Below are 24,181 nucleotides of genomic sequence, written 5' to 3' on the forward strand. Positions count from 1 at the left end.
TTCCCTCCGAAATTACTCAAGAGGCATCTAATTGTAATGATGGATAGTGTATGCTGTTCAGAACTACTTTACCATGTGCTACAATGAATTGGTTGAATTTCCTTTCCTAAAATGTGCCACCTTTAGAGAGGCTAGGACTCTTCTTTGTTGTTAGCCCCTTGATAACTTTAAAAGAATTTCCAACTTGGAAGCAGAACATGGATGTTGGGGGTGAAATGGGAGATTGTTTTGGAGCATTTGCGTGCAAAAATAGGATGCTGATTTAGGCATATCTACGACATAATCCATCAGAACTCTTTAATGTTCCTTTTCATGAGTTTATTTTTCAATGTGGACAATAGTAGGGCTGATGCCATTTCTTGCAAAGATTTCCAGTAAATACTTTTGCTGTGCCTCCAAAGGTAAACTCCACTTCAAACATATAATTCATTTCTCAGACTGGTCCTCCGAGCTTTCAACTCATCTCATATGCCTGTTAAGCTTCCATAGGAAATCAGCTTCAGGTGTAGGATTGTGTTTGCAGCCATCTTGAGAAACTGCCTTCAAGTGTTTGAACAGAACCTTGGGCAATAATGACCCCTTGCTGGAGTGGAATAAATTTTTTGGTTATACAATTCTTTGTGCCTTATATAACAGGATTGAGTTTTTAAGCAGCCAGACAAACCTACTATCTTCCTTAATAAAGCCTGACTTGTAATTCACAGACTATAGATTTAGTCTCCTGAACCGAACTTTCTGGGTATCTCAGCTCAGAATTAACAGTACTCAATTAGTGAGAAAAAGGCAAGGAATAGGGAAACATGATACAACTCCTATTTTGTTATGGAGAGCTTTTCACTGAGAATACCAATTGACTAAAAGGCTATGTAGCATGTTACATGCTTTAAAGAACACATTTTGGAAATGGAGCACAAAATTAGTAGCAGAACATGCAAAAATACTTAGGTTTTGCAAGCTACATGTGAATATCACCTGTTGTATGATTTACACATACTGTAAAGTACTGGAAGGCTGAAAACTCTTCTAGGTCCCAGGCAAAAGTTTACCACAATATAGTTTAGTACAGGAAAGTGGATAGCAAAGATCGGAATATTTCTGTACAGTTAGTACTGTATTTAACCACCGTAATGGAGTCTGCCCATTAAGAGTCATAAGTTGTAATGATTGTAAAGTGGTTCACCCATGTCATCAACCCCATCTTTTTTTGTGGTGGTGGTGAAGCAAACCTATTTTTCGCTAACTGGACATTTTTGCCAAAACCCAGCAATAAACCCCCTTTCATGGCAAAAAAAGTAAATTGTAACCATCTGCAGTGACCATGGGGCACTGCAAACATCTGTAAAGATGGATCGGTTGCCAAGTGCCAAAATGCAGTCGTGGCAGGGCATTAAAACTTCGGAATTGGGTTGTATCTTTGGGGGGAGTCCACTGTAACTTCAAAAGGTCGCAAGTCAAGGACTACCAGTACTGTCCACTCCTCTTGCAGTTCAAGATGCTCATCTACTATCAGCAGGCTGAGGTGGAGATGCTGTATCAAGTTTAGTGTGTTTGGTATAATCTTTTAAACTCGCCCTTACTCTCTGATTCATGAGCTAATCCCAGTTAAAGAATTAGAACTATTTCAGCTACTTTTGCTCGGCAAGTGACATTTGTTACGATTGTACAGCAGCTTAAGTGAAAAAGGGCTAAAGAGAGATTTCTACCATGGAAGAAGACTTAATTCCACATGTCTATGCAATCATGAGTACCTAGCATTGGAAACTCAGATCGTTAACTTCTTCGAGCCTACCTAGAATGTTTATGAATTTAAAGCAGTTACAGCCATTGCAGTTTAGCCATTTGTTTTCTACACAAAAGTAGACCTGGCCTGTATCTTTTAACAAGGCTCTGGTTCTGCAGCAGAACTTTAATCTGCAGAGTGGCTTCTCAAGAATTAGTTAAGTAATCAACTACCTTGTTTTAGGTAGACACAAGAGGCCCTGAGCCATTAAAAGTGTAACCGATTTTGCACTGCATTCCAACTATTAAAAACCAAACACTTTTCAAAGAGGGACAGCAGAATAACCTCAAATTTATTTTTATTTTTTTAAAAAAATCTATATCACACTTTGCTACGTTACAAAAAAAAGTTGCACACATCAATACTTTGTTACAGACAATAAGGCTCTATATCAATCTTAACTAATCGAACTACTGGGAAGGTAGGTATAGGAAGATGGCAGAGTTACTGAGATGAACATTTTTAAAAACACATTTCACATTTCAGGAGAAAGATAGTATTGCAACAGATTAGCTTCATGAGTACAGTACCTCTTAAATATGGCAATTAGAAAAAGCTTTTTCACATTGTTTATCTGGTAGTAGGTTAGAAGGGCAGTCTAACTTTTAGATCGTGATCTCTGCTCTGAATTTAGGCAGTTTAATGTAGATTCTCAGATGTGGTAACAAAAAAAAATATGGCAGGGCTAAAGGGAACTATTAAGCAATTGCTGTTGTGTGATAGAGTCAGTTTATCTATTCATGCTGCTGCTGGACACCATCCCATAGCTGCTGCGTAGTTTCATACTACTCTTACTAACAAATGCCAGAGCAAAACTAGCATGGTTTCACTGCCAATCTATGACTCTCTGAAAAATGTCTTAACGTTAAACAGTTACACAAATTGACAGAGGCTGCTTGGAATTGTAATTCACAACTTAAAAGAGTTATGCCAGATATTCCTCATCCCACCACTGCATTGGCCCCAATCAAGTCAGGAAAACCCCTCACAACTACACATATACAGCTCTATTTGGCCAGGCATAACCCTTGGCACAAAGGAAAAAAAAAAGGGGAGTTGCCTACAGCTACATAAGCATGGAGCTTGGGCTAGAGCAAGTATAAGAATCAATTGCATCAAAATGAAACTTGGTCCCTACATTTTCTAAACTTTTCCAATTCAGATAAGAAGTTTAAGTGGTCTGAAAATTGCATCTTTGAAAAAAAATTCCAAAACCGATTCTTTAGCAGTCTTTTCATACTTAGTCTTGTTTAGGATGCTAAAGTACATCTCCCTTTGAATCCAAGGTATCTTCCAGCCACTGTATAAGGTTGCATATGTTGCTGAGTTGTCCACTTCATAGAAGTAGACAAGAGGCATAGAGTGACCACATTCTAAATAGTAGATACACTAATCATTCAAAAACACTAAGATGTCCTCATTTGTAAATTTCTCTTCCATGCTGGCTACATTCACACAACCCATTTAAACTACTTTTTGAATTAATCCATGTCCTTGTACCAAACATATTGTGCAAATCCAGGCTGTTTGATAATATACAAATTCATCTGTTAGGTCTCATCCTAAGTATATTGTGTGAGCACAAATTTCGAAATGCTACTTCCTTAAAAAACCTCAAGGTAAAACACCTTTGCCAGGAAATTTGGTTTTTGTCAAAGTAAACTTTGTCAAAGTTTACCATGACCAAAAAAAAAAATCAAATATTGGCAGCCTGGCAACCAAATGTTCATAGCTTTCCATGCGGAGGTATCAGTAATCAGGCCCACTAGCATCTTCTGTTAGATAGCTTTCATTAATGAAGAACATGAGCGCTTATCAAAGTACGTGGAGGGGATTTATTTTTATCATGTTTGACAGATAGTGATATCGATAGTTGGCACAATCACATGTTATGACTAAATAAAGATGGGCCTCACCCTCTGGAAATAAATGTATGGCCTGGAAGTCCCAAACATGAAAAGTTGGTCAGTCTATTGAACCAAAAATAACCTAAGGCCTAAAACTGCCTGGGGCAAAAGTAATTATGATTCACAAGTGCTTAATTATTCATACCATTAGCTGCTGAAGATTAAGGGGAGAACAGTATCTCCAGTCAGCTAATACTTACCCTTCCTGAACATTTAATAGATACACTCGGATGACCTCCAAAAAATGCCTTATATATATAACTTGTGAGGGGGGAAATAATCAGTGGAAGGATTCTACTTCTACCACAGTCCAATCCCCATGGGGGGATGACATGTCCTCTGGGGAGAAGCTTGTCACAGAAGTGATGCTGGCTCGAGATTCTTCCAAAGGGGAGATCAGTTCTGTCCATTTGCCAATCTCTGCTTCGCTGTTCATGGCCCCCTTCCCACTGACAGCCCCAGGAGGTGCTTCTGTTGGGAAGAGCAGGGCTCGGCTGATTAGCTGCTGTACGACTGTAGCCTGGATGTTTCCTAGCTGAAGAGCCTGTTCTCGGGAGGTGGCACGCAAGCAACGGCTCCCATCCTCTTCATCTGGGCCAGGTGTTTCAGCACCACTTTCTACTTCATAGATAGTGGAGAGGATCTCTGATGGACATGGATCCCAGGGGAAGGGCAAGCCAGCCCCATTGTCACCTACAAATAGGGCAAGGAGCTTGGGTTGGAACGGATGGCCCTCAGGATTGGTAGTGGTCACAACAGACAAAAAGGAAGTGACAGACAAGAACAAAAAAGAAAAGGGAAAGTGGAAAGAGGCTAGGTTTTAAAGAAAAAAAAGGAGATGCTTCTCAGATTTGCAAGAAATACATTCCATTGCAGTTATAGTGCCAATGCTCGGCTGATAAAATGTTGTGTTCCCAACCAATTCATTTTAAAATGGGTTCAGAGATTACATTGGGGCATGTCTCTAGTACTAGAAAATTTTTGCATGCTTGTGTACTGCTAGTTGGCTCCACTGGCTTTGGAATGAGAACTGTTAACCCTTTACTTCCTGAATGGCTTCCCTCCAAGGAACTGTTCACATCGATCATCTCAAATTTTCTCAGAGTCAGAGAGAGAGATGCAAGGACTGATTAAAACTTCATTTTATCAGGATCTAATTTATCTATAGACTGCTTGGTTCCAGGTTCAATCAACCAGCAATAATGAAGCAAAGAGAAGTTGAAGGACTTGAGGATTTAATTTGTTTCTCAGCTTCTATTAGCAAACCAATTAGTAAACTGAAATTATTTATCTAATTATGAATACTAAAGCAGATATCAAAGCTGAATCATTTTTGAATCTAGGAATATTTCAGCATACAAACATGCCCAGGCAGAAAATTGCAATGTGAGTTTTCCTCAACGGCCTTCCTGCTATTCCAAAATATCTATGGCCTGAAAAGATCTAGATGCAGTCTATTTCCTGTAGAATAATTGCGATCATTTATTACATTTAATGACTGAGATTTCATTAAAGGAAATCTTCCTTGGTTAATTAGCAAGGGACTTTTAAGCTAATCAACCTTTTGTTCATTCCATGAAAGCAGGGTATTCTTAACAAATGGCTGTCTAGTCTTCCTGTGATGGAAACATGATAGTTTCAATGACTTATTTCTTATGCTCATTTCTTTTTGTTGTGGGAATATTTTTCTTCAATCAAAAATCTATTAAATTTAGCCCCGATTTCTAGGGTATAGACAATAAATATGCTTTTTATGGCTGGGTTTGTATTATCCTAAACTTCAGTATGGCATGTTTGGTTTTGGCTTAGTATGTTAATGAATCCACCCAAGGTTAGGATATTTGCCTAAACACAGAAATGTACATGATTCCAAAGGAAAGGCAGGTTCAGATTGCCGGACAACTTGGTTCAAATTGATTGTGAGCCCCATAAAACATCTAGCAGCCCAAGCATTTTGTGGAACTCTTAACACTATTATGCTGCTTAGTCCCTGCCCTGCTCTAAATGTTCTCAGAGCCCAATGCACCAAAAGATGCAAAATCCGATGGCATGAAGAAATTGCAAAAAGGAACCTTTACCAAAGGATAATTAAAGAAGACATCCCCCAGGAGCTCATGGCTGCTGAGCAGGATGAGGACGTCAGGCTATTCTGATGGATCAAACTTTCCTGATACTTATTCATATATTCTAAATAAAGTTTGCTTCTCCCATATGCCACTCATATATTTGTCCAGTTCATATATAGCAAACCCCATAATTTCTGTTTGCATTCTAGGTACGATTTGTTATTTTCTTTCTTATAGCCACAACATCCTGGTGGGACTTCAGAAACCAATCATTACAGCTATTTTATTTGGCACCCCTCTTTCCAAGTTAAAAACTGCAAGTTGTATGGACAGGTAGGTGGAGAAGACAGATTCTCTGGAAAAACAATACAGGCCACATCAGATAGACAAAGTGATGCTTTATTTTACATATTGAAAGGCTAAGAAGTTTATTCCCACCATCACCACCACCACTAAGAAAAGCACTAAAATATACACAACTTTCCCAAAAGAAGTCTGTAAGAAGTTGAGAGAAAAGATTTTAAGACACACAAAAACAAGAAAATGCCCATTTGGCTAGAGACACAGATGGAACAGATACACAAGGAGGAAGGAAGCCATCTCCATTCCCTACAGGATACTATTGCACATTAACATACCACAGGTTGGCCCATCCAACACAGACAGGGCAGGATTTCTATACATTACCTGCAGCCAGACTATGAGCGGCAGGGAAAGGCTGTGATGATTCTTCTTCGTGCCCTCCAGTCTTCAAGGGCGTTGGGGTGAGGTGCAAGTGTTGCTCCCAATCCATGGGGATCTTGCTGCAGGTCTCCTTAGTGCCCTCGGTGGAATGTTCTTCGCTGTCCAGGGAAGAGAGGCCGGGGCTTTTGCCACAGCTGTCAGTTGAATGGAGATGGAAGGCACCAAAAACATCACACGAAGCTGCAGAGTTGGTTGAGGCTGGGGTTTCTGTGCCAGCATCACCAGAACCTGGTTCATCAGACTCCTCTACCGAATGGGGCAAATGTGACTTGGTTGGAAGAGGTGATGTCAAGAGGCATACTGTTTTGGGAAAGCCTGCTTCCTTCAGAAGATCTGCATCCAGTTCGGCTTCCTCTTCGGAGGATACAGTGGGTTCAGTAGGTGGATCTCCAAGGACTTCATCTGCTGGCAGGGTCTCTGCCTCATCATCTCCCTTTTCCATGTGGATGCCCAGATCAAGTTCACCAGGGAGGTCCTCCAAGGGACTCAGGAGCTGATGACAGGTTTGTTCCAATTTCTCATCTGATTTGGACTCAACTCCAGAGCTACTGTCATACTCCCGTAGCTCTTCAGGTGTGCTAGTTTCACTGCTGCTCTTACCTGCTAGATCAGGCCCACTTAGGGTGCTGGATTTGGAAGATGAGCCTCCCTTCTCTGGGGAGAGAGCTTTCAGCTCTGTACTACTTAACAGCAACTCTGGCATTTCAGTTAACTCAGTTGGGTATTCTTGTAACAAATCCAAGCTCTTCAAAGGCAAGCTCTGAGGTTTGTGCATTGACAGCTGAGCAGTACCACTATTTGGTGAGAGCTCCCCTGAAGGATGAAACAAGAAGTCTGGAGTTTCATATTGGGTGGCCTCTTCTTGCTTCACATTACTCATGCATTCTTCTGGAATGACTGCATCATCCTCAAGTTCTCCAATGGTGGGGTATTCATCTAAGCTGCTAGACTGATCATCATAGGCTTCAAAAGGCTCTCCAGGCAATTGTGTAGGAATTGAGGTTGCTGCCACAAACACAGGGAGGCGGGTTTGGTATTGAGTAGCTGCTCCCATTATTAAATGATCTGCTACTTGCAGAACTTCCATTAGCTCTTCATTTTCAGCACGAATAGGGACACAATGCACATCCTCCATCTGCTGAGAAGTGACTACTTTCTGTGTAAGTTCACTATCTTTAGTTGCAAGATCTAGGGGGCTCTTCAGTCTTTCATGTCTTTCATTTCCTACCTCTAGAGATACCACTTCCTTCTGCAGTTCTTCCTCCGAGTTCTGACACAAATTCAATACCCTATTCACCATTTCCAATTCACTGCTGTCATTGTGGCCCACTGCTAGTGACTCTGTTACAGTGTTTAAGGTTGGATCAACCTGGCTAACAGAGAGAGAGTGCTCTGCTGAAAGACTGGGATCCTCCTGTGGCTCAGCCAGAACTACTAGCTTTATAGTTTGAGTCTCTTCAAGCAATTCAGACTCTAAGGTCAAGGACTCAGAAGAAGGAGATCTCTCAAGCACAGGAATGGACTCATTTATTAAAATCTGGGAATCCTCAGCTGGAAAGGATGTTGTTGAAATATGATGTACATCAAGAGATGATGTGTCAGGGTTGTGCAAGAAATGGGGCTGCTCAATAGCCACTGGAGCATCAAAATGAGATGTTTGTTCTCTGAGATGCTCAGAGTCCATGCCTCCTTCTTCATGCCATAAGGTTTCTGCTGGAGAAGTTTGGTGAGAGAGCTCCAACTGAATGGGAGGAGATGTTTCACAAGGGAGTTCTGGCTCTAAATTATGTGTTTCATCACTACTATCACAATGTACCTCCAGGACATCAGGAGTGGTCAAGTGAGGCATCTCACTAACAGAAGATATACCAATATCTTGTGGTCCAGGGCAGACCACAGGTGCCTCAAGGAGTGCTGGAGGCAGCCCTTCTGAAGCATTAATGTTTGTCTGTTCAGCTCTGTCTTCTTCCAAGTCTCCTGGTTCCATCTGCTTCATCCCTACTACTGTTATGCAACAGTTTGCAGTCTCCTGGGAGAGTGGCTGGTCAACAGTTTCTTCTGCTGCTGTAGATTCCAACTTTTCTAGAAACGTTGTATCCTTGTCTGAAGCACTTTCTGCTTCCTTGATGGTTTTCTTGCCATTCCCTTCCTTGGCAATTGTCTCTTGAGGCTTCTTTTGGGGGGACACCTGCTCACGACTGGAAAGACTATCTTTCTTCAGAAGCTTCTTGCCTGAAGGAGGCAGAGGTTTGGGAGAAGAAGCGAAGGCTCTTGGAAGAGTGGTTGGATGGAGACTCCCACCAGTTGCCTTGGCTGGAATTTGGGGCTTACTGGGGTCTGAAAATTTCTTTGTTGCAAACCTGCTGTTCACAGGTGCAGTCACATTCCTCTCTCCGAGATTTTGCTCAGATTGTGATTTGGAGGCTGAGTGTTTGGGATGCTTTAAGGCAGGTGTTATCTTCACAGAGGAGTTGGAGCTTGAAACCTTGGCCTTTAAAACTGTGGCAGCTCTAGAGGCATCTGGAGTAAGAAAAGACATCTTACATATTTGTTTGGACTCAGAAAACTAACATGTAATGTATGCAGAATATCTGAAACCCCTCCAGCAGCCTAAGGCCTATTTCTGCCCTTCTGCTATTTAAGGTTCATATTCCTTGGCAATTGAACACGCTCTTCCATTGTAGAACTGGCTCATTCATAAGAATAATATAGCGGTCATGCTTCAGTGGCTTACCTTTCTCAATGGGCTTACCGATGATGTAATTTTTTGCTCCTTGTACTTAGCAGGCCCCAAGTCTGTTTTTTGGAATAAGCGGCTATTTTTAAAGTATTTAATGCTTAGTGTGACCTAACTTCTCCAGATGTGGAATATTAACTATTCCAATCCCTTGTGGTTTTGCTAGCCAATTGTTATGGCAGTTAGAATTCAGCACAATCTCTTCGCAAGTCACACCAACAAAAGCTGCTATGTGCCAACAAAAGCCACTATGACTGGAAATTAAGCTGAAGTAAAAAAACATTGGAAAGCATTAGGGGAAAATGGTTAAATGGAAACATAGTTCTAATTCTCTAAGGGGTGGAACAACCCCGCCAAGAACTTACTAGGTGTGCTTAGTGAAGCTACCTTTTGCCGCCCTGATACTCCATTTGCAACGTAGATAATTCTGATTGATCTTAGAGAGTTATGATCCTTGAATTGTAAAATAATGCTCTATGTTTTGAAAACTAAAATCACTGTAAAAATATTGAAAAAAAAATTTATATAATGACCTGCCTTTAGCCTGATCACTCCCAGTTATATGTAGTATCTAATATTTCTGTGAAGTATGACCTTTCCCATTTAGACATTGCAAAGTTCAGGTTTTGGTAAGGCATTCTGTGTTGTGATGTACCTCTCTGTGTTGCCAGAGTGTTTTTCTGCTGCTGTGCTGACGTGGCCTGACCAGCAGGTGGTGGTGTTGGCTTATGTTTGCCCACATTCTTATCATTAGTCGCAGTTCTGTTTAAAGAGGATGAGGTTGAATTCTTTGTTCCTGGCAACCAAGTCCTGAAACAGACAGCAAACAATTATGCACAGCAGAAAACCTTGTCCAAACCCTTAGAAAACAGAAGGCACAATTGTCTCAGAAATCTAGTGCCTCAATACAAATGCACTTGAAGCTTTTGCCAGTTCAGAGTCTATGAGCCAAGTTTATCTGAAAAGTACCAGCTTTTAACACTTGCAGTAAAGAGAAAAGGACTAGTTAAAAAAAAAAAAAAACCTTCAATTATCTCAGCCATTAGATCAAGAACCAGACAAGATGTTTCCATTTTGGTTAATAGCTTGAAATATATTCCTTCTAGCTACCCACCTACCTCTTGCATCGGATGGCATCTTCCAGTATTCAAATAAACTGGGGCAAGGGAGAAAAAAATACAAAATAGCAATGGAGCCATTTCCTCCAATTATTTTCAATTATCTGAACTGGATGCATTTCAGATTCCCTGCATCTGGCATATATTCTAACCTACTCTCATTCCTTTACTGTTCACCCATCTCCTCCTCCTCCTAATTTTCGCTGAGGCTAAAAATGTGAGATTGCAGCAATATAATCAGAGTGCATATTCAATTATCCTTAATTTGGAGCAAGTAGAATTTCAGAATGTTTGATCTCTGCCCAAACCTTTGTTTCCAACTGCATTCTCCGAGACTGGCATTTAAGGCTGGACTGAGATTTCTCTTTCAGATAACCACCTCACTTCTACGCAACTAACACAACCCCAAATACAGTTCAGGGTGTGGTTTAATCCAGTCTTTCCTAACCCGATGCCCTTTAGATGTGTTAATTATCACTCCAGTTTTGCATAGGGATCGAGAATTCTAAGCTATAGTCAGAAACATTTCTGAAAGACAAAAAGTCACAGGAAGGCTGAATTAGCTATTCAGCTAATAGAGGAGCTGATGGGCTTCTCTAAGGAATCCAAACGTGACAAAATTACATATTCCTTCTTTATCAGAATGACTATAATGCTTTAGAGACTATGAGGCTAAATACCGTACCACTAATTAGTGTTAAGCCATTCATTTCATTTATATCTTACTTCAATCCAATTAAGATCTCATACTGGTGCAGAGATATACATATATATCAGGGGTGGGCAACTGTGGCCCTTTTACAACCTGTGGACTTCAACTCCCAGAATTCCTGAGACAGCCAAGCTGGCTCAGGAATTCTGGGAGTTGAAGTCCACAGGACATAAAGGGGCCATATTTGCCCACCCGATATATATGATTAAACCTTTCAAAGTAAAAAATAACATAATAGAAAAACAATATAAATAAATGTAACTATCAATGGTGTCGATCCTCAAACATTATATGAAAAAACTCTTGTTTTAACCTGTTTGTAGAAGGCTCTGACAGAAAAAGCTACTCGAATTCTAACCAGGATGCCATTTCAAAAGGCTGGTGCTGAGACTGTGTAAGAGAAGGAGTGGCAGAACATGGGGGCAGAGTCAAAAAAGAAATCAGCCTAGAGATACTAAAGGTAAAGGTTCCCCTCGCATATATGTGCTAGTCGTTCCTGATTCTAGGGAGTGGTGCTCATTTCCGTTTCAAAGCCAAAGAGCCAGCGCTGTCCGAAAACGTCTCCGGGATCATGTGGCCGGCATGACTAAATGCCAAAGGCACACGGAATGCTGTTACCTTCCCCCCAAAGCTGGTCCCTATTTTTCTACTTGCATTTTTTACATGCTTTCGAACTGCTAGGTTGGCAGAAGCTTGGAACGGGAGCTCACCGCTAAAGATTCTAGGTAGCCACAAACTAAATCCAACCTCCCTTGAATTCCATTATCTCCTGTAGTACCCAAATAGTGCTAATCTTTAGTTGACTAGATTCCTGTGCATAGGCATGAGCAATAAATCAGTTTAATCCTGGTCTTCCTGTCTGACACATTGCCTCCTGACCCCAGCCCCCCTTTCTCACTCCTCTTTCAAACTACTGGCAGTCCCACTCCCCTAATAATGTTAACTACCTCCTAGATTCACATAAGCACCTCTTCCCCAGTCGCTCACAGATGCAGGAAGGACAAGGATCCAGACCCCAAGTGGCAGAGGCTATCCCCTGGAAAGCATCCTATCCACTTTATTGTCACAGGCCAAAAAGGAGTCTCAACTAACATGGCAAGACTGCAATATAATCCAAAAGGGTGATTGTCAATTTCATTTAGGCCAGGATGTGATCTAATCATGGCTAAGGGATAATAGAAATTCCCTCTACGTATGGACAGCTGCTTTGAGGTAAAACAAGGCCTACCATATCTATCCTTCTGCATGTGCAGGGCCTAAAATTTCCTCGGATAACCTCATGATTGCCATCACCTCCTGGTCACAGAAGTTGAAGAAACTAGAAGCATTTGAAATGTGGATTTACAGATGGCTGTTGTCAGCTTTGGAACCCATATTAGACCAGAAGCTTCCACGCTGCCACCTTCTTGTGTGTGGGAAAGTAGGAGGGGGGAGATTTAGTAGAGGGAATGTAGTTAGACAAAATAGCATTCTTCCTTTCGGTCAAGGTCAGGACAATCATGCATCTGGAGGAGGAGTGATTGGAGTGATGTCTCGAGATGGGACGGATGGTGATTGGACCATGTGATGGACTGATGAGTGAGGGGTTGGTTTTGGGGATTTTGATTTACTGAGGGAAAATCCGGAACTCTCAGATTCGGGTTTTCCCAGATGTGCCAGTATACCTACTCTAATAAATGGAACTTTGAGAAAATGCTTGCCTCTGAGTTTTTAATTGGAGTTGGAATGCTGACAGCTGTTATGTATAAGCTGGGTTAACAAAATCACAAATGAGGTGGTGATAAGCCGCCCGGGAAAGCAAAGGAAAATCATCAAAGCCATTAAAAAATGAAAGTTAGAATATTTTAGACATGTGAAAAATTTTAGACCCAGAAAAATACGGCATCCTTCATTTAATCCTCCAGGGAAAGATTGAAGACAAATGAGGTCCAGGCAGAAGAAGAACATCATGGTTTCAAAACCTAAGGGACTAGTTTGGACAAAACTCAGCAGCACTTTTTCATGTGGCTGTTGACAAAAATAGGATTGCCAACATGATCGCCAATGTCCGATGACTGATATGGCACAAGATGATGATGATCCACTGATTGTATGTGCGCTCATTGGATTTACAACTGCATCAGTGATAGTATGCAATAGTATACTATAGTACAGTACACTTGCGGTTTGCCTTGTTATAGAGCAGGTGTTGGCAACCCGCAGCCCGAGAGCCGCATGCAGCTCTTTGACTCCTCTCCTGCGGCTCCCTACTGACCCGGTCACGCAATCTGCCCTGAGAAGGCACGAGCCTCCTCTGCAGAGCTGCATGGCTGAAGCGCCCCTAGCATTTTTTCCGCACTGTCCACAACCAGTTGCTTTTTGTGATTCCGTGTCCTTCACAGCCAGCTCAGCGCCAGCTGCGGTCCCCTTCATGTTGGCTCAGGAAGGAGGGGAATGGGGAGGAGCAGCACAGCAGCCGCTGTCGCCGGATGCAGGGAGGGGAGAGCTCCAGCTCTCCTGCGGGCCGCGGCTCTCCTGCACTGCGCAAGAATCTGCGCAGCACATTTGCAAACCGGTAGGGAAGATAAGTGAATTTCGCCCCTGGTCATATCACATTGCTATCATGTCAGAAAGACAGTGGTGCAATGGACAGAGTGCCACAGAGTGGCAAAAATCCAGGTTTCTAACGAGATACAGACATGACACTCATATGCTGCAAGGACTGCTTTAATAGGACACATGCGTATGCTTTCCATATATGCAACCTGACCTGTCTGAAGGAATACATTATATTGATGTACAAACAATTGCTCCCACCATAATTTCACAACTATTCCCTCCACCAAGACTCTGCTTTAAACCTCAAAAACCTGGCATTTCTGCACAAATCAGCACACTCATACAGAACATTTAAAATCCCAACTCTTTGACTCGTGCATCTGAAACTGATACCCAAAGCCGATACCTGGAAGTTTTAGTCTGTTCAGTTCTGCTGGGCTTTGTTGAAGGTGCTTTAGATGCTGATGGAAGAAAGAAAAAAAAAGGCAACAGCTTAACAATTAATTGACAAATTTCAATGAACACATGCAAGAATCATCTAATGAATGTAGGGCAAGGGAGGGTTTCTTTTTCACAGGATTAAAACAGAATCTCATGGCTTTTAGAGAAACATCAGAGAAAATAGAGAAGGTGCAGCATCCTCAGAATTTTGGTCTTATGGCTAACAGAGTTTAATGCTGGGAATACCGCTTGCCTGGTTACAAGTTATAAAAAGCCATCCCAGTATCTAGTGATCTAGGAAAAGAGATCCATATAGTTCTTGCATTCTTCCCAACCGCTAATATTAGATGGCTCTCAATGCTTTTTTCTGAATAAAAAAAACAACTCAGTAAGTTTAGAACACTTAGTACACTTTGAAAAACATGACTCAAACCATCCTCAAAAGATGCAGGAATGAACCGAGTCCAGGATTAATTACTCCATGCTGAAAAACGGGCAAAGCATACCTATGGGCTGTGTGGTCCCTTTTGGGGGTTTCTGCTGCACTTCCTTCTCCGCAGCCATCTTTTCTGACGTCTTCAGTCCACTTGCCTTGTCCCCTGTTGCCTTTTTCATTGTCGCTCTAGCAGACAAGTTGTCAACGTTACTAGTCTTGGATGCTGGCTGCTTGGGCTGCTGCATGTTGGCCTTCCGGGCAGGTCCATGTCCAAGTGTTCTGGAAGCTCCACTAGGAACTGAAGGAGAAGCAGCTACAGGGGCTGCTGGCTGCTTCTTGTTGGGAACCTTGTTTGGTGGCTGGGGGGGCTTGCTGGCCTTTTGCTTGGTAGCAGGGGGACAAGCAGTTGGCACATTCTTCCTAGCAGTTGCCACCCCACTGGCCTGCGAAACTGAGGCTCCGCTAGCAGCTCTGCCACCGTCATCCATCTTCACATTCACAGGCTCCAGGCGGGTGGTATGTGTCTGAATGGCTTGGCAGGTTGCAGTTTTCACTTTGGTCCTGAAAAAGAGGAGCACGACCAAGGTGACCCAAACCATACCTACTGCTGGACCCGCAAGAAGACTCAGTAAATGAATATAGAGAGGCACTGTGACTATCCTCCTTGCCAATTGTGGAAGATGACACTGGATACAAATGGGATTGAAGCAGGAGTGAAATCCAGCAGATTCTGACAGGTTCTGGAGAACCGGTAGCGGAAATTTTGAATAGTTCAGAGAACCGGCAAATACCACCTCTGGCTGGCCCCAGAGTAGGATGGGAATGGAGATTTTGCAATATACTTCCCCTGGACTGGGGTGGGAATGGAGATTTTGCAGTATCCTTCCCCTGCCATACCCACCAAGCCACGCCCACAGAACCGGTAGTAAAAAAATTTGGATTTCACCACTGGATTGAAGTCAGTACTGACAAAACACACAAGGAAATCCGACTATGCCGTCATCTGTTCACTGATACTACTATCCTTACTTTATTGTCACAGGCTTTTACAACAATATTCATATCCGAAATAGCTGGGGTATCACAAAACTCACCTTCTAGGGAGGTCACGTCAGAGCAAAGTGACTTTCAGCTTGCTGTGGCAAGGTTAAATCACCTCATTCAGACCGCACACTGTCAGGAGCTGCATTCCAAAAAAAACACAGATGGACCCAGGTCAAAGTTCAGTTTAAAAGACTGAAATTAGATGCCTATACACACTGTCGATTCATTTTCATCTACAGCATATTCACACTTCTGCTCTCCTCTAAGTACTACTGCCTATAAAAAAAACACGGCAAAAGAAATTGAGCCAGCAGTCCGATATATACAAACATGAGTGTGTGTATATGGGGCGGGTGGATGGGGGGAGGCAGAAGCAATTAGCTTTCTGAATCAGGAGGCTTCACCCTTCCAGAATCTACATTAGTGATAAAGGAGATTCTGAATGGGAAATGGGAGCTTTTCTTCTCTCTTATTGTTACCACAGAAAGCATTGATGCATATTTATGTGTGAGAGGCATACAAATTTAATAACTGGCACACAGCACAGTTCCCTAGATTAGTGTTGATCTTACTTATGCCCCTAGTATCTCTAATTTGTGAATTGTTATCCATGAAATAAAGCAGAAACATCACTAATTACAACAAGAAGCAGAATCAGCAACTATTGGATTCAGGCTACCTTGAATGCAGAAAGGAGTCCATGCCACTAACAGCACATACATGTACACTGCTTGGACCAACTACTACTCATACACAGACAGATAATAATACACCACATTTATATCCTATCTTTCCCTTCAACACAAAGCACTCCAAGTGAGGGGTTTAGCAGGACAAGTTTCCTTAACTAGTCTCTAATTTGGTTTGAGGATATGATAAGCAAGGCTGCAGTTATCACACAATCACGGAAGGTCAGGATTGGAAGAGATCACCCTTATCACATGCAGTCTCTCATCCAATGCATGAATCAACAACTACAATACCCCCCAAAGGAAGGTTATCCAGCCCTTCCTGAAACTCCCAAAACAATCTCTTCCCTTGCTTAGCAGCTTAGGAAATTTTTCTTGATGTCCAACCAAAATCTATTCCCATATAATTTAAACCATTTTCTAGTGCCATGTCTTCTGGACCAACTTTACCTGTCACATATTCTACATGACTGCCATTCAGATATATTTCTACATCTGTCTCTGTCATCCTTCACTATACTCCAATTTTCCTACCTAAATGTAACACTTTTCATTCACATTGTATGGCATAGAGCCTGGATATGTGAGACCACTTATCTCCAATAGTTTCCGCCCACCCATTGCATTGAAGCAGAGCAGGTGCACTGAGGTCTCCTCCATTAAATATGGTTATCTTGTGGGACTTACAAAGTGGGCCTTCTCTGTTACAGCCCCCACCCACTGGAACAGCATCCCCCCCCCTCCCCCAAGAGATAAGGATGGTTTTCTCTCTCTCCTAGGAGTCTGGAAAGCCTTAAAAACCTGGCACTGGTCCCAGGCCTAGGGTTGACAGTTCTCATTGCTCTCCTCTTTTGTTTTGTGGGCTTTGTTTTCTGAATATTTTATCCTGGGCTGCCTTTTGATTTAACATTTCTCACTGTTTTTATGATTTTTAAATTTTTTATGTTGCCCAGAGTCCACTAGAGTTGCGCAGCCAATAAATTTAAACAAATGTGTTTCTACTGAAATTTATTTTTTAAAAAATTTCGCCCGATGTTCCATTGTACAAGATCCCATTCAGTCTTGAAATTGTCCTCCAAAGACTTTGCTACCCCCCCAATATCATCTGCAAAGATAATACAATTTTTAAATAACCATCTAAATAATAAATATGTTCAATAGTACAGTGCCTAAAACAGAACCCTGTGATATGCCACTCAGTGCTTCCTTTGATGTACTAGTGTTCAACAGCTCTAGTATCCATTAAACCGTAACATGGTCCAGCCCACATTGTCATCTTCTCTACTAGTTCATGGGAAATTGTATTGAATAAAGTTGTTGTCTAGTTTTACCAGAATATCTCTGGGCTCCTTTGGCCCATCATCCTAGTAAAATGTTTTTCAAAAAGAATACAAAGTGTTGCTAGCTACTAATATATGATCTAGTAAGTCATGCCAACCCAAGTTGCCAAGAGCCTTGGTAGTACAGTGGTTTAAGGCACCCTGTTATTAAGCTGGTTATTAAGACCAGCTGCCTGCAATTACTGCAGGGTTTGAATCTCACCAAGGCTCAAGGTTGACTCAGCCTTCCATCCTTTCTAAGGTAGGTGAAATGAGGACCCAGTTTGTGGGGGCAATAAGCTGACTTTGTATAAAATATACAAAAGTATGAAGGCTATTGCTTAGCGCATTGTAAGCTGCCCTGAGTCTCCGGAGAAGGGCGGCATATAAATCAAATTAAAAAAAAAAAAAAACCCAAGTACCCAAAGTCAGCCTGGTAACCAAAGGGCAATACTTATACATCTAGGACTACCCAAAGGAGAACTACATCATCCCTGGTTTTCTTTTATTTTCCCCAATCCTCATCTGAGTGATCAGCCTCATGGTCAACCTGCATACCCAAGAATTTTGAGATAATTCATGGCAACTGTTAATACAGCACACAAAAAGACAAGACATCCTGATCTTCATGCTGTGTAGATGTGTTGGGAATGCACCTTCCACTGTTTTCCAGCCAACCTAGCTACTTCTAGAGAAAGGATGGGCCAAGACTGAAGAAAGCTGCTGTGTGGGGGGAAAAAAAAGGCATCTGGCAAATGTACCAGTGACTGAAGAAAACCGGTTAAGTAATTAGAAGGCAGAAATTTAAGAAAATTCACAGGAAAACCTCAGTATACAGAATGTACATACAGAAGTGAGAGAACATCACATGGAAATGCAATTTTAATTAACACAATAAAGCTTTTTATACACATAGTAAACCAGGGTCACAAGATACCACACCATCCCCCTTACTTGATCAAGAACGTATTTTATTCCCTCCTCTGCCCAGCTGAGTTTAGCTGGATAGGATAGCTAAGTAAAACAGTTTACTTAGCTATCCTTCAACCATGACCTTTTCACAGATTTGATCCAGAAAGGGCAACGAGAGGCCCTTGTAGCTTAGAGTTGTGAAGGGTAACAGAGATAATAGAATACATGGGAATAAAAAGGGAGGAAGCTGTTATGGCTCCATGTGCAGCTGGAATTGGAGGAGGAAAAGACATTCGTGATTGTTCTGCCCATTACTGAACAAGATAACTGGGAGCTAACAGACAATTTCCGTAGGAAAGAGATAAGCTGAGAACAAGTTAATTGTAGGTTCCTATTAACATTTATGGTGAGAACAGAGGGGCAGTAAAACAAACATCACTGTGATCAAAGACCTACTAATTTATGGCATTTTATTTTATTTCTACAGCCTGTGGAGAGTCTCAAGCCACCCAGGTCATAGTTGTCTCAAAGGTGCTTTTTCAAAAAGCAACTGGACTTTTTTTTTCCTTGAGGAAGAACGACAAAATGTTTTGTTTCTCATCCAAGAAACGTCATCAGTTGTGATAGTGGTGCTGGAGGGGAATGGAAGGACAGACAGGTATAATTTCTATATCCATCTTATTTCTATAGTTTCAACAACTTCAGAATTGAAGCAGCTCTTGAATGAGAACTGAAACGTCTTCAAGGGAAAACAAAGAAAGTCCAGTTGCTTCTTGAAAAAAAGCACCTTTGGGACAACCATGACCTAGATGCCTGAGAATCTCCATAGATGTAGCCTCAAACAAGTGACCCTAAGCAGCATAAAAAACCACAAAAATAATTAAAAAGAACTCCACTGGAGGCCCCAGGCTTGGCATATAGCCAGGGCTTCAAGGCCAGCAGGGACAGACAGGCTTATCCTAATCTCAGAGGGGAGAATGGTGCTGCAGTAGAGAAGACAGGTCTCCTGATCTCTGCCAGCAGATATTCCTTGATTGACAGGACCCATAACAGACTGAGATGGACAGAAAGAAACCACTGGGAGAAGATGGACCTTTAGGTAATCCATTCCCAAGCCATGAAGGGCTTTAAAAATGATAACCAACGCCTTGAATTGCACCTGGAAGCAAACAGGCAGCCCAAGCAGCAGGGGTGTTACATGTGTTGAATATCTGACACCATTTGCTACCGGTGCAACTGCATTCTGCACCACTCGGAAGCTTCCACATGCTCTTCAAGGGCAGCCCCATGTAGAGCACATTGCAGTAATCCAGATGAGAGGTTACACAGGCATGAGTGTCTGTGAACAAAGCTGTACAGAAAAAGAAATTGTTTTAATGTTGTTTCCTTGCAAGAATCCACCCTAAGCTTATCCAAAGCTTAGAGTGTGTACATGCTTTGGAACATTTTTCCTGCCACACTTTATTCACATAAATAAAATCATTTAATCTCTAGTCTCTGTGTTTTTTTTTTTTTATGTGAAAAGTTTTACAAATACATTTCCTCCCCAGTTTCCCCCCCCCAAAAAAACCCAAACCCTCCCTAACCCTCCCCTTTCCCCCCCCCAGGACTTCCACAAAATAAAATCCTAATCAAAAATACATTTTATGAAACTTAAACCCCTCCACCCCCATACTATTTATACCTTCATAAAACTCAATTAATCTATCCCTACATAATACATTCATTCAGCTAAAAGCTATCTGATATTTCCTAGTTTGATATTTATTCTGCACATAATCTATCCACTTTTTCCACTCCCATACATAAGACTCTTGAGATCGGTCTTTTAAATATGCTGCAATCTTCTCCATCTCTGCAAAACTGGCCATCTTCAAAGTCCATTCTTCAATAGTGGGCATAGCATCACTTTTCCAATATTGACCTATCAATAATCTCGCTGCTGTCACCATATACAATATCAGCTTTGTTTCATCCAATGTAAAACCCTTGACTATACCCAATAAAAACAATTGTGGAGAAAACTGAAGTTTTATCTTCAAAACATTTTGCATAACCCACCAAATTTTTATCCAAAAAGCCTTCACTTTCTTACAAGTCCACCACATATGATAATATGTGGCATCTAAGCAATCACATCTCCAGCATTTTGGTTGAACATTAGGATACATACACGATAATTTCTTAGGATCTAAATGCCACCTATAAAACATTTTATAAAAATTTTCCCTCAGATTCTGCGACTGTGTAAATTTAACATTCTGGACCCATATTTTTCCCCATGTTTCCAACATCTAGTCTCTGTGTTAATTGGCTTTGCAAACTGGGTCCAAAAGCCCACTTGGGAGAACACAGCTACTCAATGCCATGAAGGACCAAGGGCAACAGAGCCTGCATTTGCTTTTCTTCAGTTGCCTCTACTAAAAGGAGTCAGCTGAATCATCTCATCCATTTGTTTGGTTCTTGCAGTGGAAACAACTCCCAAGCATTAGCTCTTGTCTTTTTTGGGGGGTGGGGAGGGGGAGCTGCTGCAAAACAGAGCCAGTAAAAGGATTGTTCAGTGCGAACAGAGTGCATTTAATAGATCTCTTTCTCTGCAGCACCATTTCCTTACACTTAAGTCACAATCCATTGCAATATCTGTGTTTCTTCACATGACCTTCTTGAACTAAGTTTTATAACCTTTCCCATCATCTGCTGTCAATAGTTCCAGTTGGAAACCATTTTCTCTTTCCTACCACTATCTAAAATCAATTGTTTGAACACTGCCTCTTTTCCATCGCCCACCATTCTTGGCCTCATCAATGCTTTTTTAAATCCTTCATTCTGTTTCTTTGGCAACAAAGTTAGGGCACCTTTTCCCAACCCAGTGCCCTCTAGAAGTGCCAGCTGGAAAATATGAGGTTAAAGGTTAAAGAAGCATCCATTTATTTTAACCATCCAAGTGTCTTCTTCTTCTTCAGAACAGCTCACATCATTTTAAGAACTGCTAATTCATTAAGAGCCCCATTTTGCTTCAATTCTACTCAGCATGTTATTATCATTACTATAGTTTAGCTACTATAGCCCTTATTCCAACTCAGAAGAGCAGGGACTCTTTTATTTTTAATACAAAATGTTCACATATCCCCAGTTTAAGAGCAATTTTAAGACTAGAAGAGCCTTTATATATTTCTCTCCCAGAAGAGCACAACTCCTTTGTTTCACGGAAGCTGCAAGAGCCTGTGTGAAGATTTTTTTTTTAAAAAAAAAAATCAATTGGATGCTGGTGAATGAGCAAATAACAATTTCGCTCAGCTTGTTTTTTTTAACTATGGGAATACATACTTTTTTTTTTTAAAGAGATTTACTCAAAAAGGAGGGGAACAAAAAATAACTATTCTTTCCAACAAAGCAGCATAGGGCGAGGCTGCCGCCCATTACCACCGTAGACCCCTCCCTTAACAAAGAAAACGGACCGGCGACCGCGCCTCTGACCGACACCCCCCCCCCAATACTCTCAATGGAGACTTCGAGGGATGGGGACTGTTCCGGCGGCCCGCTTTTTTGTTTTTTGTTTTATTTCTCCGCCAAGACTCTTCTCCCCGACCCCCATCCCCTTTTTCAGCACTTATCGTCTGAATTCCGTTTCTCAAAATTACCCCGGATCAATCCATCCAACAAACCAGCCACAAACCCAGATGGCAAACAGATAACCATCCTTTTTTTTTTTTTTTTAAAGTTTAGCAGGGCAGCAACCAAGGCAGGCAAAGGCGCGATGGAAGCTGACGGGGTTAAAAAAAAACGCGAATCTTCCCACCCGCCCCCCAACGGGGTAGCCACAAAGGCAAGCGGGGTTCGTGGCCAGAAATGACTCCGGATCCATTGCAAGCCTTTCCTTTCGGCCGGAAGGCAAAGAAGCCGTGCAAAAACTGCCCAGTTTAACAAAGCCAACAGTCCCAGCCCACCCACCCAAAACAAGGCGCGGCTCGGTCTCTCGCTGCACCTGCAGGCGAGCTGCCTCTAGACGCGCGGCGGCCGCCGCCTAGTTCTCTCCGCCACGCCACCCGCCCGTCCCCCGCTTCCCACAAGCCAAGCCAGGGGGAAGACACAGAGAGTCATCCAGCGTCCCTCCGTTCCCCCCTCCTCCTCCTCCTCCTGCTTGCAGTTACTCCGGCTCCGGCCGGGAACCGCCTCGCCAGCCCCGGAGCTTCGGCTTCGGCATCCTCCCCCACCCCTACCCACCCCCAGCCCAGTGCATGTGGACGGCTGTTTACCTCGCTTTGCCTTGCGGCGGGAAGCAACGCTAACCGTTCGTGCAGCGTAGATGTGAGAGAACTCTAATAATAGAGGCCGGTCGGTGCCGCTTGCTGGTGCCGGCGGCCACTCGCACTGGGCGTGTGTAGAAGACGAGCAAACAGCGCCGCCGCCGCCGCAAAGTAGGCACTGGGCGGGGGGAAAAGCAGAAATGCCCAGCTCGGTTACCTGGCCAGCCAATAGCAGCGCCGGTTGGTATTTGGAAAGGGATGATGTCACTCCCGCGAAGAGGCCGGGGCTGAGCTGATCGATTGTCTCCGGCTGCAAGAAGCAGCTATTGTACCCCCTTTGCCCCACCCCCCCGCCCCACCCCAGCTAATGTGGCAGCTGGTTAATAGATCAATTCAGCCGGAGGGGGGGAAAAGGGGAAGGGGAGAAGCGAGGGAGTGCATTAACCCTTCCGCTGCCGCAGTTCGAGGAGGCGACCTCTCAAGACCTCTTAACCTAGTCGCGTAGAAAATAGGTCTGGTTCACGCACCCGGGAACAGCGCGGCGGTCTGTGGCTGGGAGTGTGAACAGGATTCCTTGCAAAGGAACGGAGGAGGCGAGGGGTTTTTTCGCAAATCCCAAAAATAAACTGGCCTTCAGTGGTTAAACTGGATCCCCACCTCCCTGCAGGGGCAGAGCTGCGTGAGGAGGCTCTACTTGTCCGGAGAAGGGAGTTGAGGCTCGGCCAAAGAGCTCATCTGATAGGCCAGACGGGATCCTAGGTGAATCAGTATCCACGCCCTCAGGATATTGCGGGCGCCTTCACGCGTAAACTTTGCTCTCTTTTTTTTCCCTTAATATATATTCATCTAAGTTAATTCTCTAATTTAAAATTCCGCAATAAGGAAAATGACGTGTCCAAAATAACTCCCGCCCCAAAGGCATTCCACGTAAACTGCAAATGATTTTAGATACACCTTTATGGGCTTTACTACAATCCTGTTGTACATGTATAATTCTAGGAAAAAGTAGGGACTAGCGTGGTTACTATTTGATTGGTTATTTGCCATCAAGTCGTTGTTGACTCTTAGCAACCACAGAGATATTGTCTGGGAGGATTTGTCTCTAACCTGGTCTTTTAAGTCTTCCAACAGTAGTGAGTATGAAATATTGCATAAATTTAATTGGTAAAACACAAAGTATTCCCTCCAGCTGAAAGGCAGCTTTAGCTTTCAACAGCTTTTAGTCTTTGATAGTTCTATGAAAGAATCTGGGAAGAACAGCTGTACTTGATTATTTTCATAAGTCAATAGCTTCCTGTACAAAGACTAAACCACTGTCATTTAGAAAGAGGTGTGCTGTCTTCCATTTCCCTCCTCCTGTATTTCTTTTTTTATTATTATTATTCACACGTTACAAACCCATGATGAAGCAAATGTAATCACTTAAAATTAACCATTTTTAATTAGCGTAGAAGTTTTGTCTGTTTTTGTTGTAACTAAAAAGTCTCCTTT

The 24,181-nt window shown here is 42.5% G+C and overlaps 1 protein-coding gene across 1 annotated transcript; it reads right to left on the minus strand.

The window, feature by feature from the left end:
- Positions 1-2,051: 2,051 nt before the first annotated feature.
- On the minus strand, positions 2,052-23,523 carry PRR36 (proline rich 36). Its single transcript, XM_034407180.3, has 7 exons — positions 22,700-23,523; positions 15,574-15,662; positions 14,550-15,040; positions 14,009-14,063; positions 9,890-10,044; positions 6,441-9,017; positions 2,052-4,380 (listed from the first exon to the last, which is right to left on the minus strand). The coding sequence occupies exons 3-7, from the start codon at positions 14,965-14,967 to the stop codon at positions 3,968-3,970; spliced, it is 3,618 nt and encodes a 1,205-aa protein (XP_034263071.1). The 5' UTR covers positions 14,968-15,040; positions 15,574-15,662; positions 22,700-23,523; the 3' UTR covers positions 2,052-3,967.
- Positions 23,524-24,181: the final 658 nt, after the last annotated feature.

This window comes from Pantherophis guttatus, chromosome 2 (assembly GCF_059756535.1).
Source record: "Pantherophis guttatus breed Tessera chromosome 2, ASM5975653v1, whole genome shotgun sequence".
Lineage (NCBI taxonomy): Eukaryota > Metazoa > Chordata > Lepidosauria > Squamata > Colubridae > Pantherophis > Pantherophis guttatus.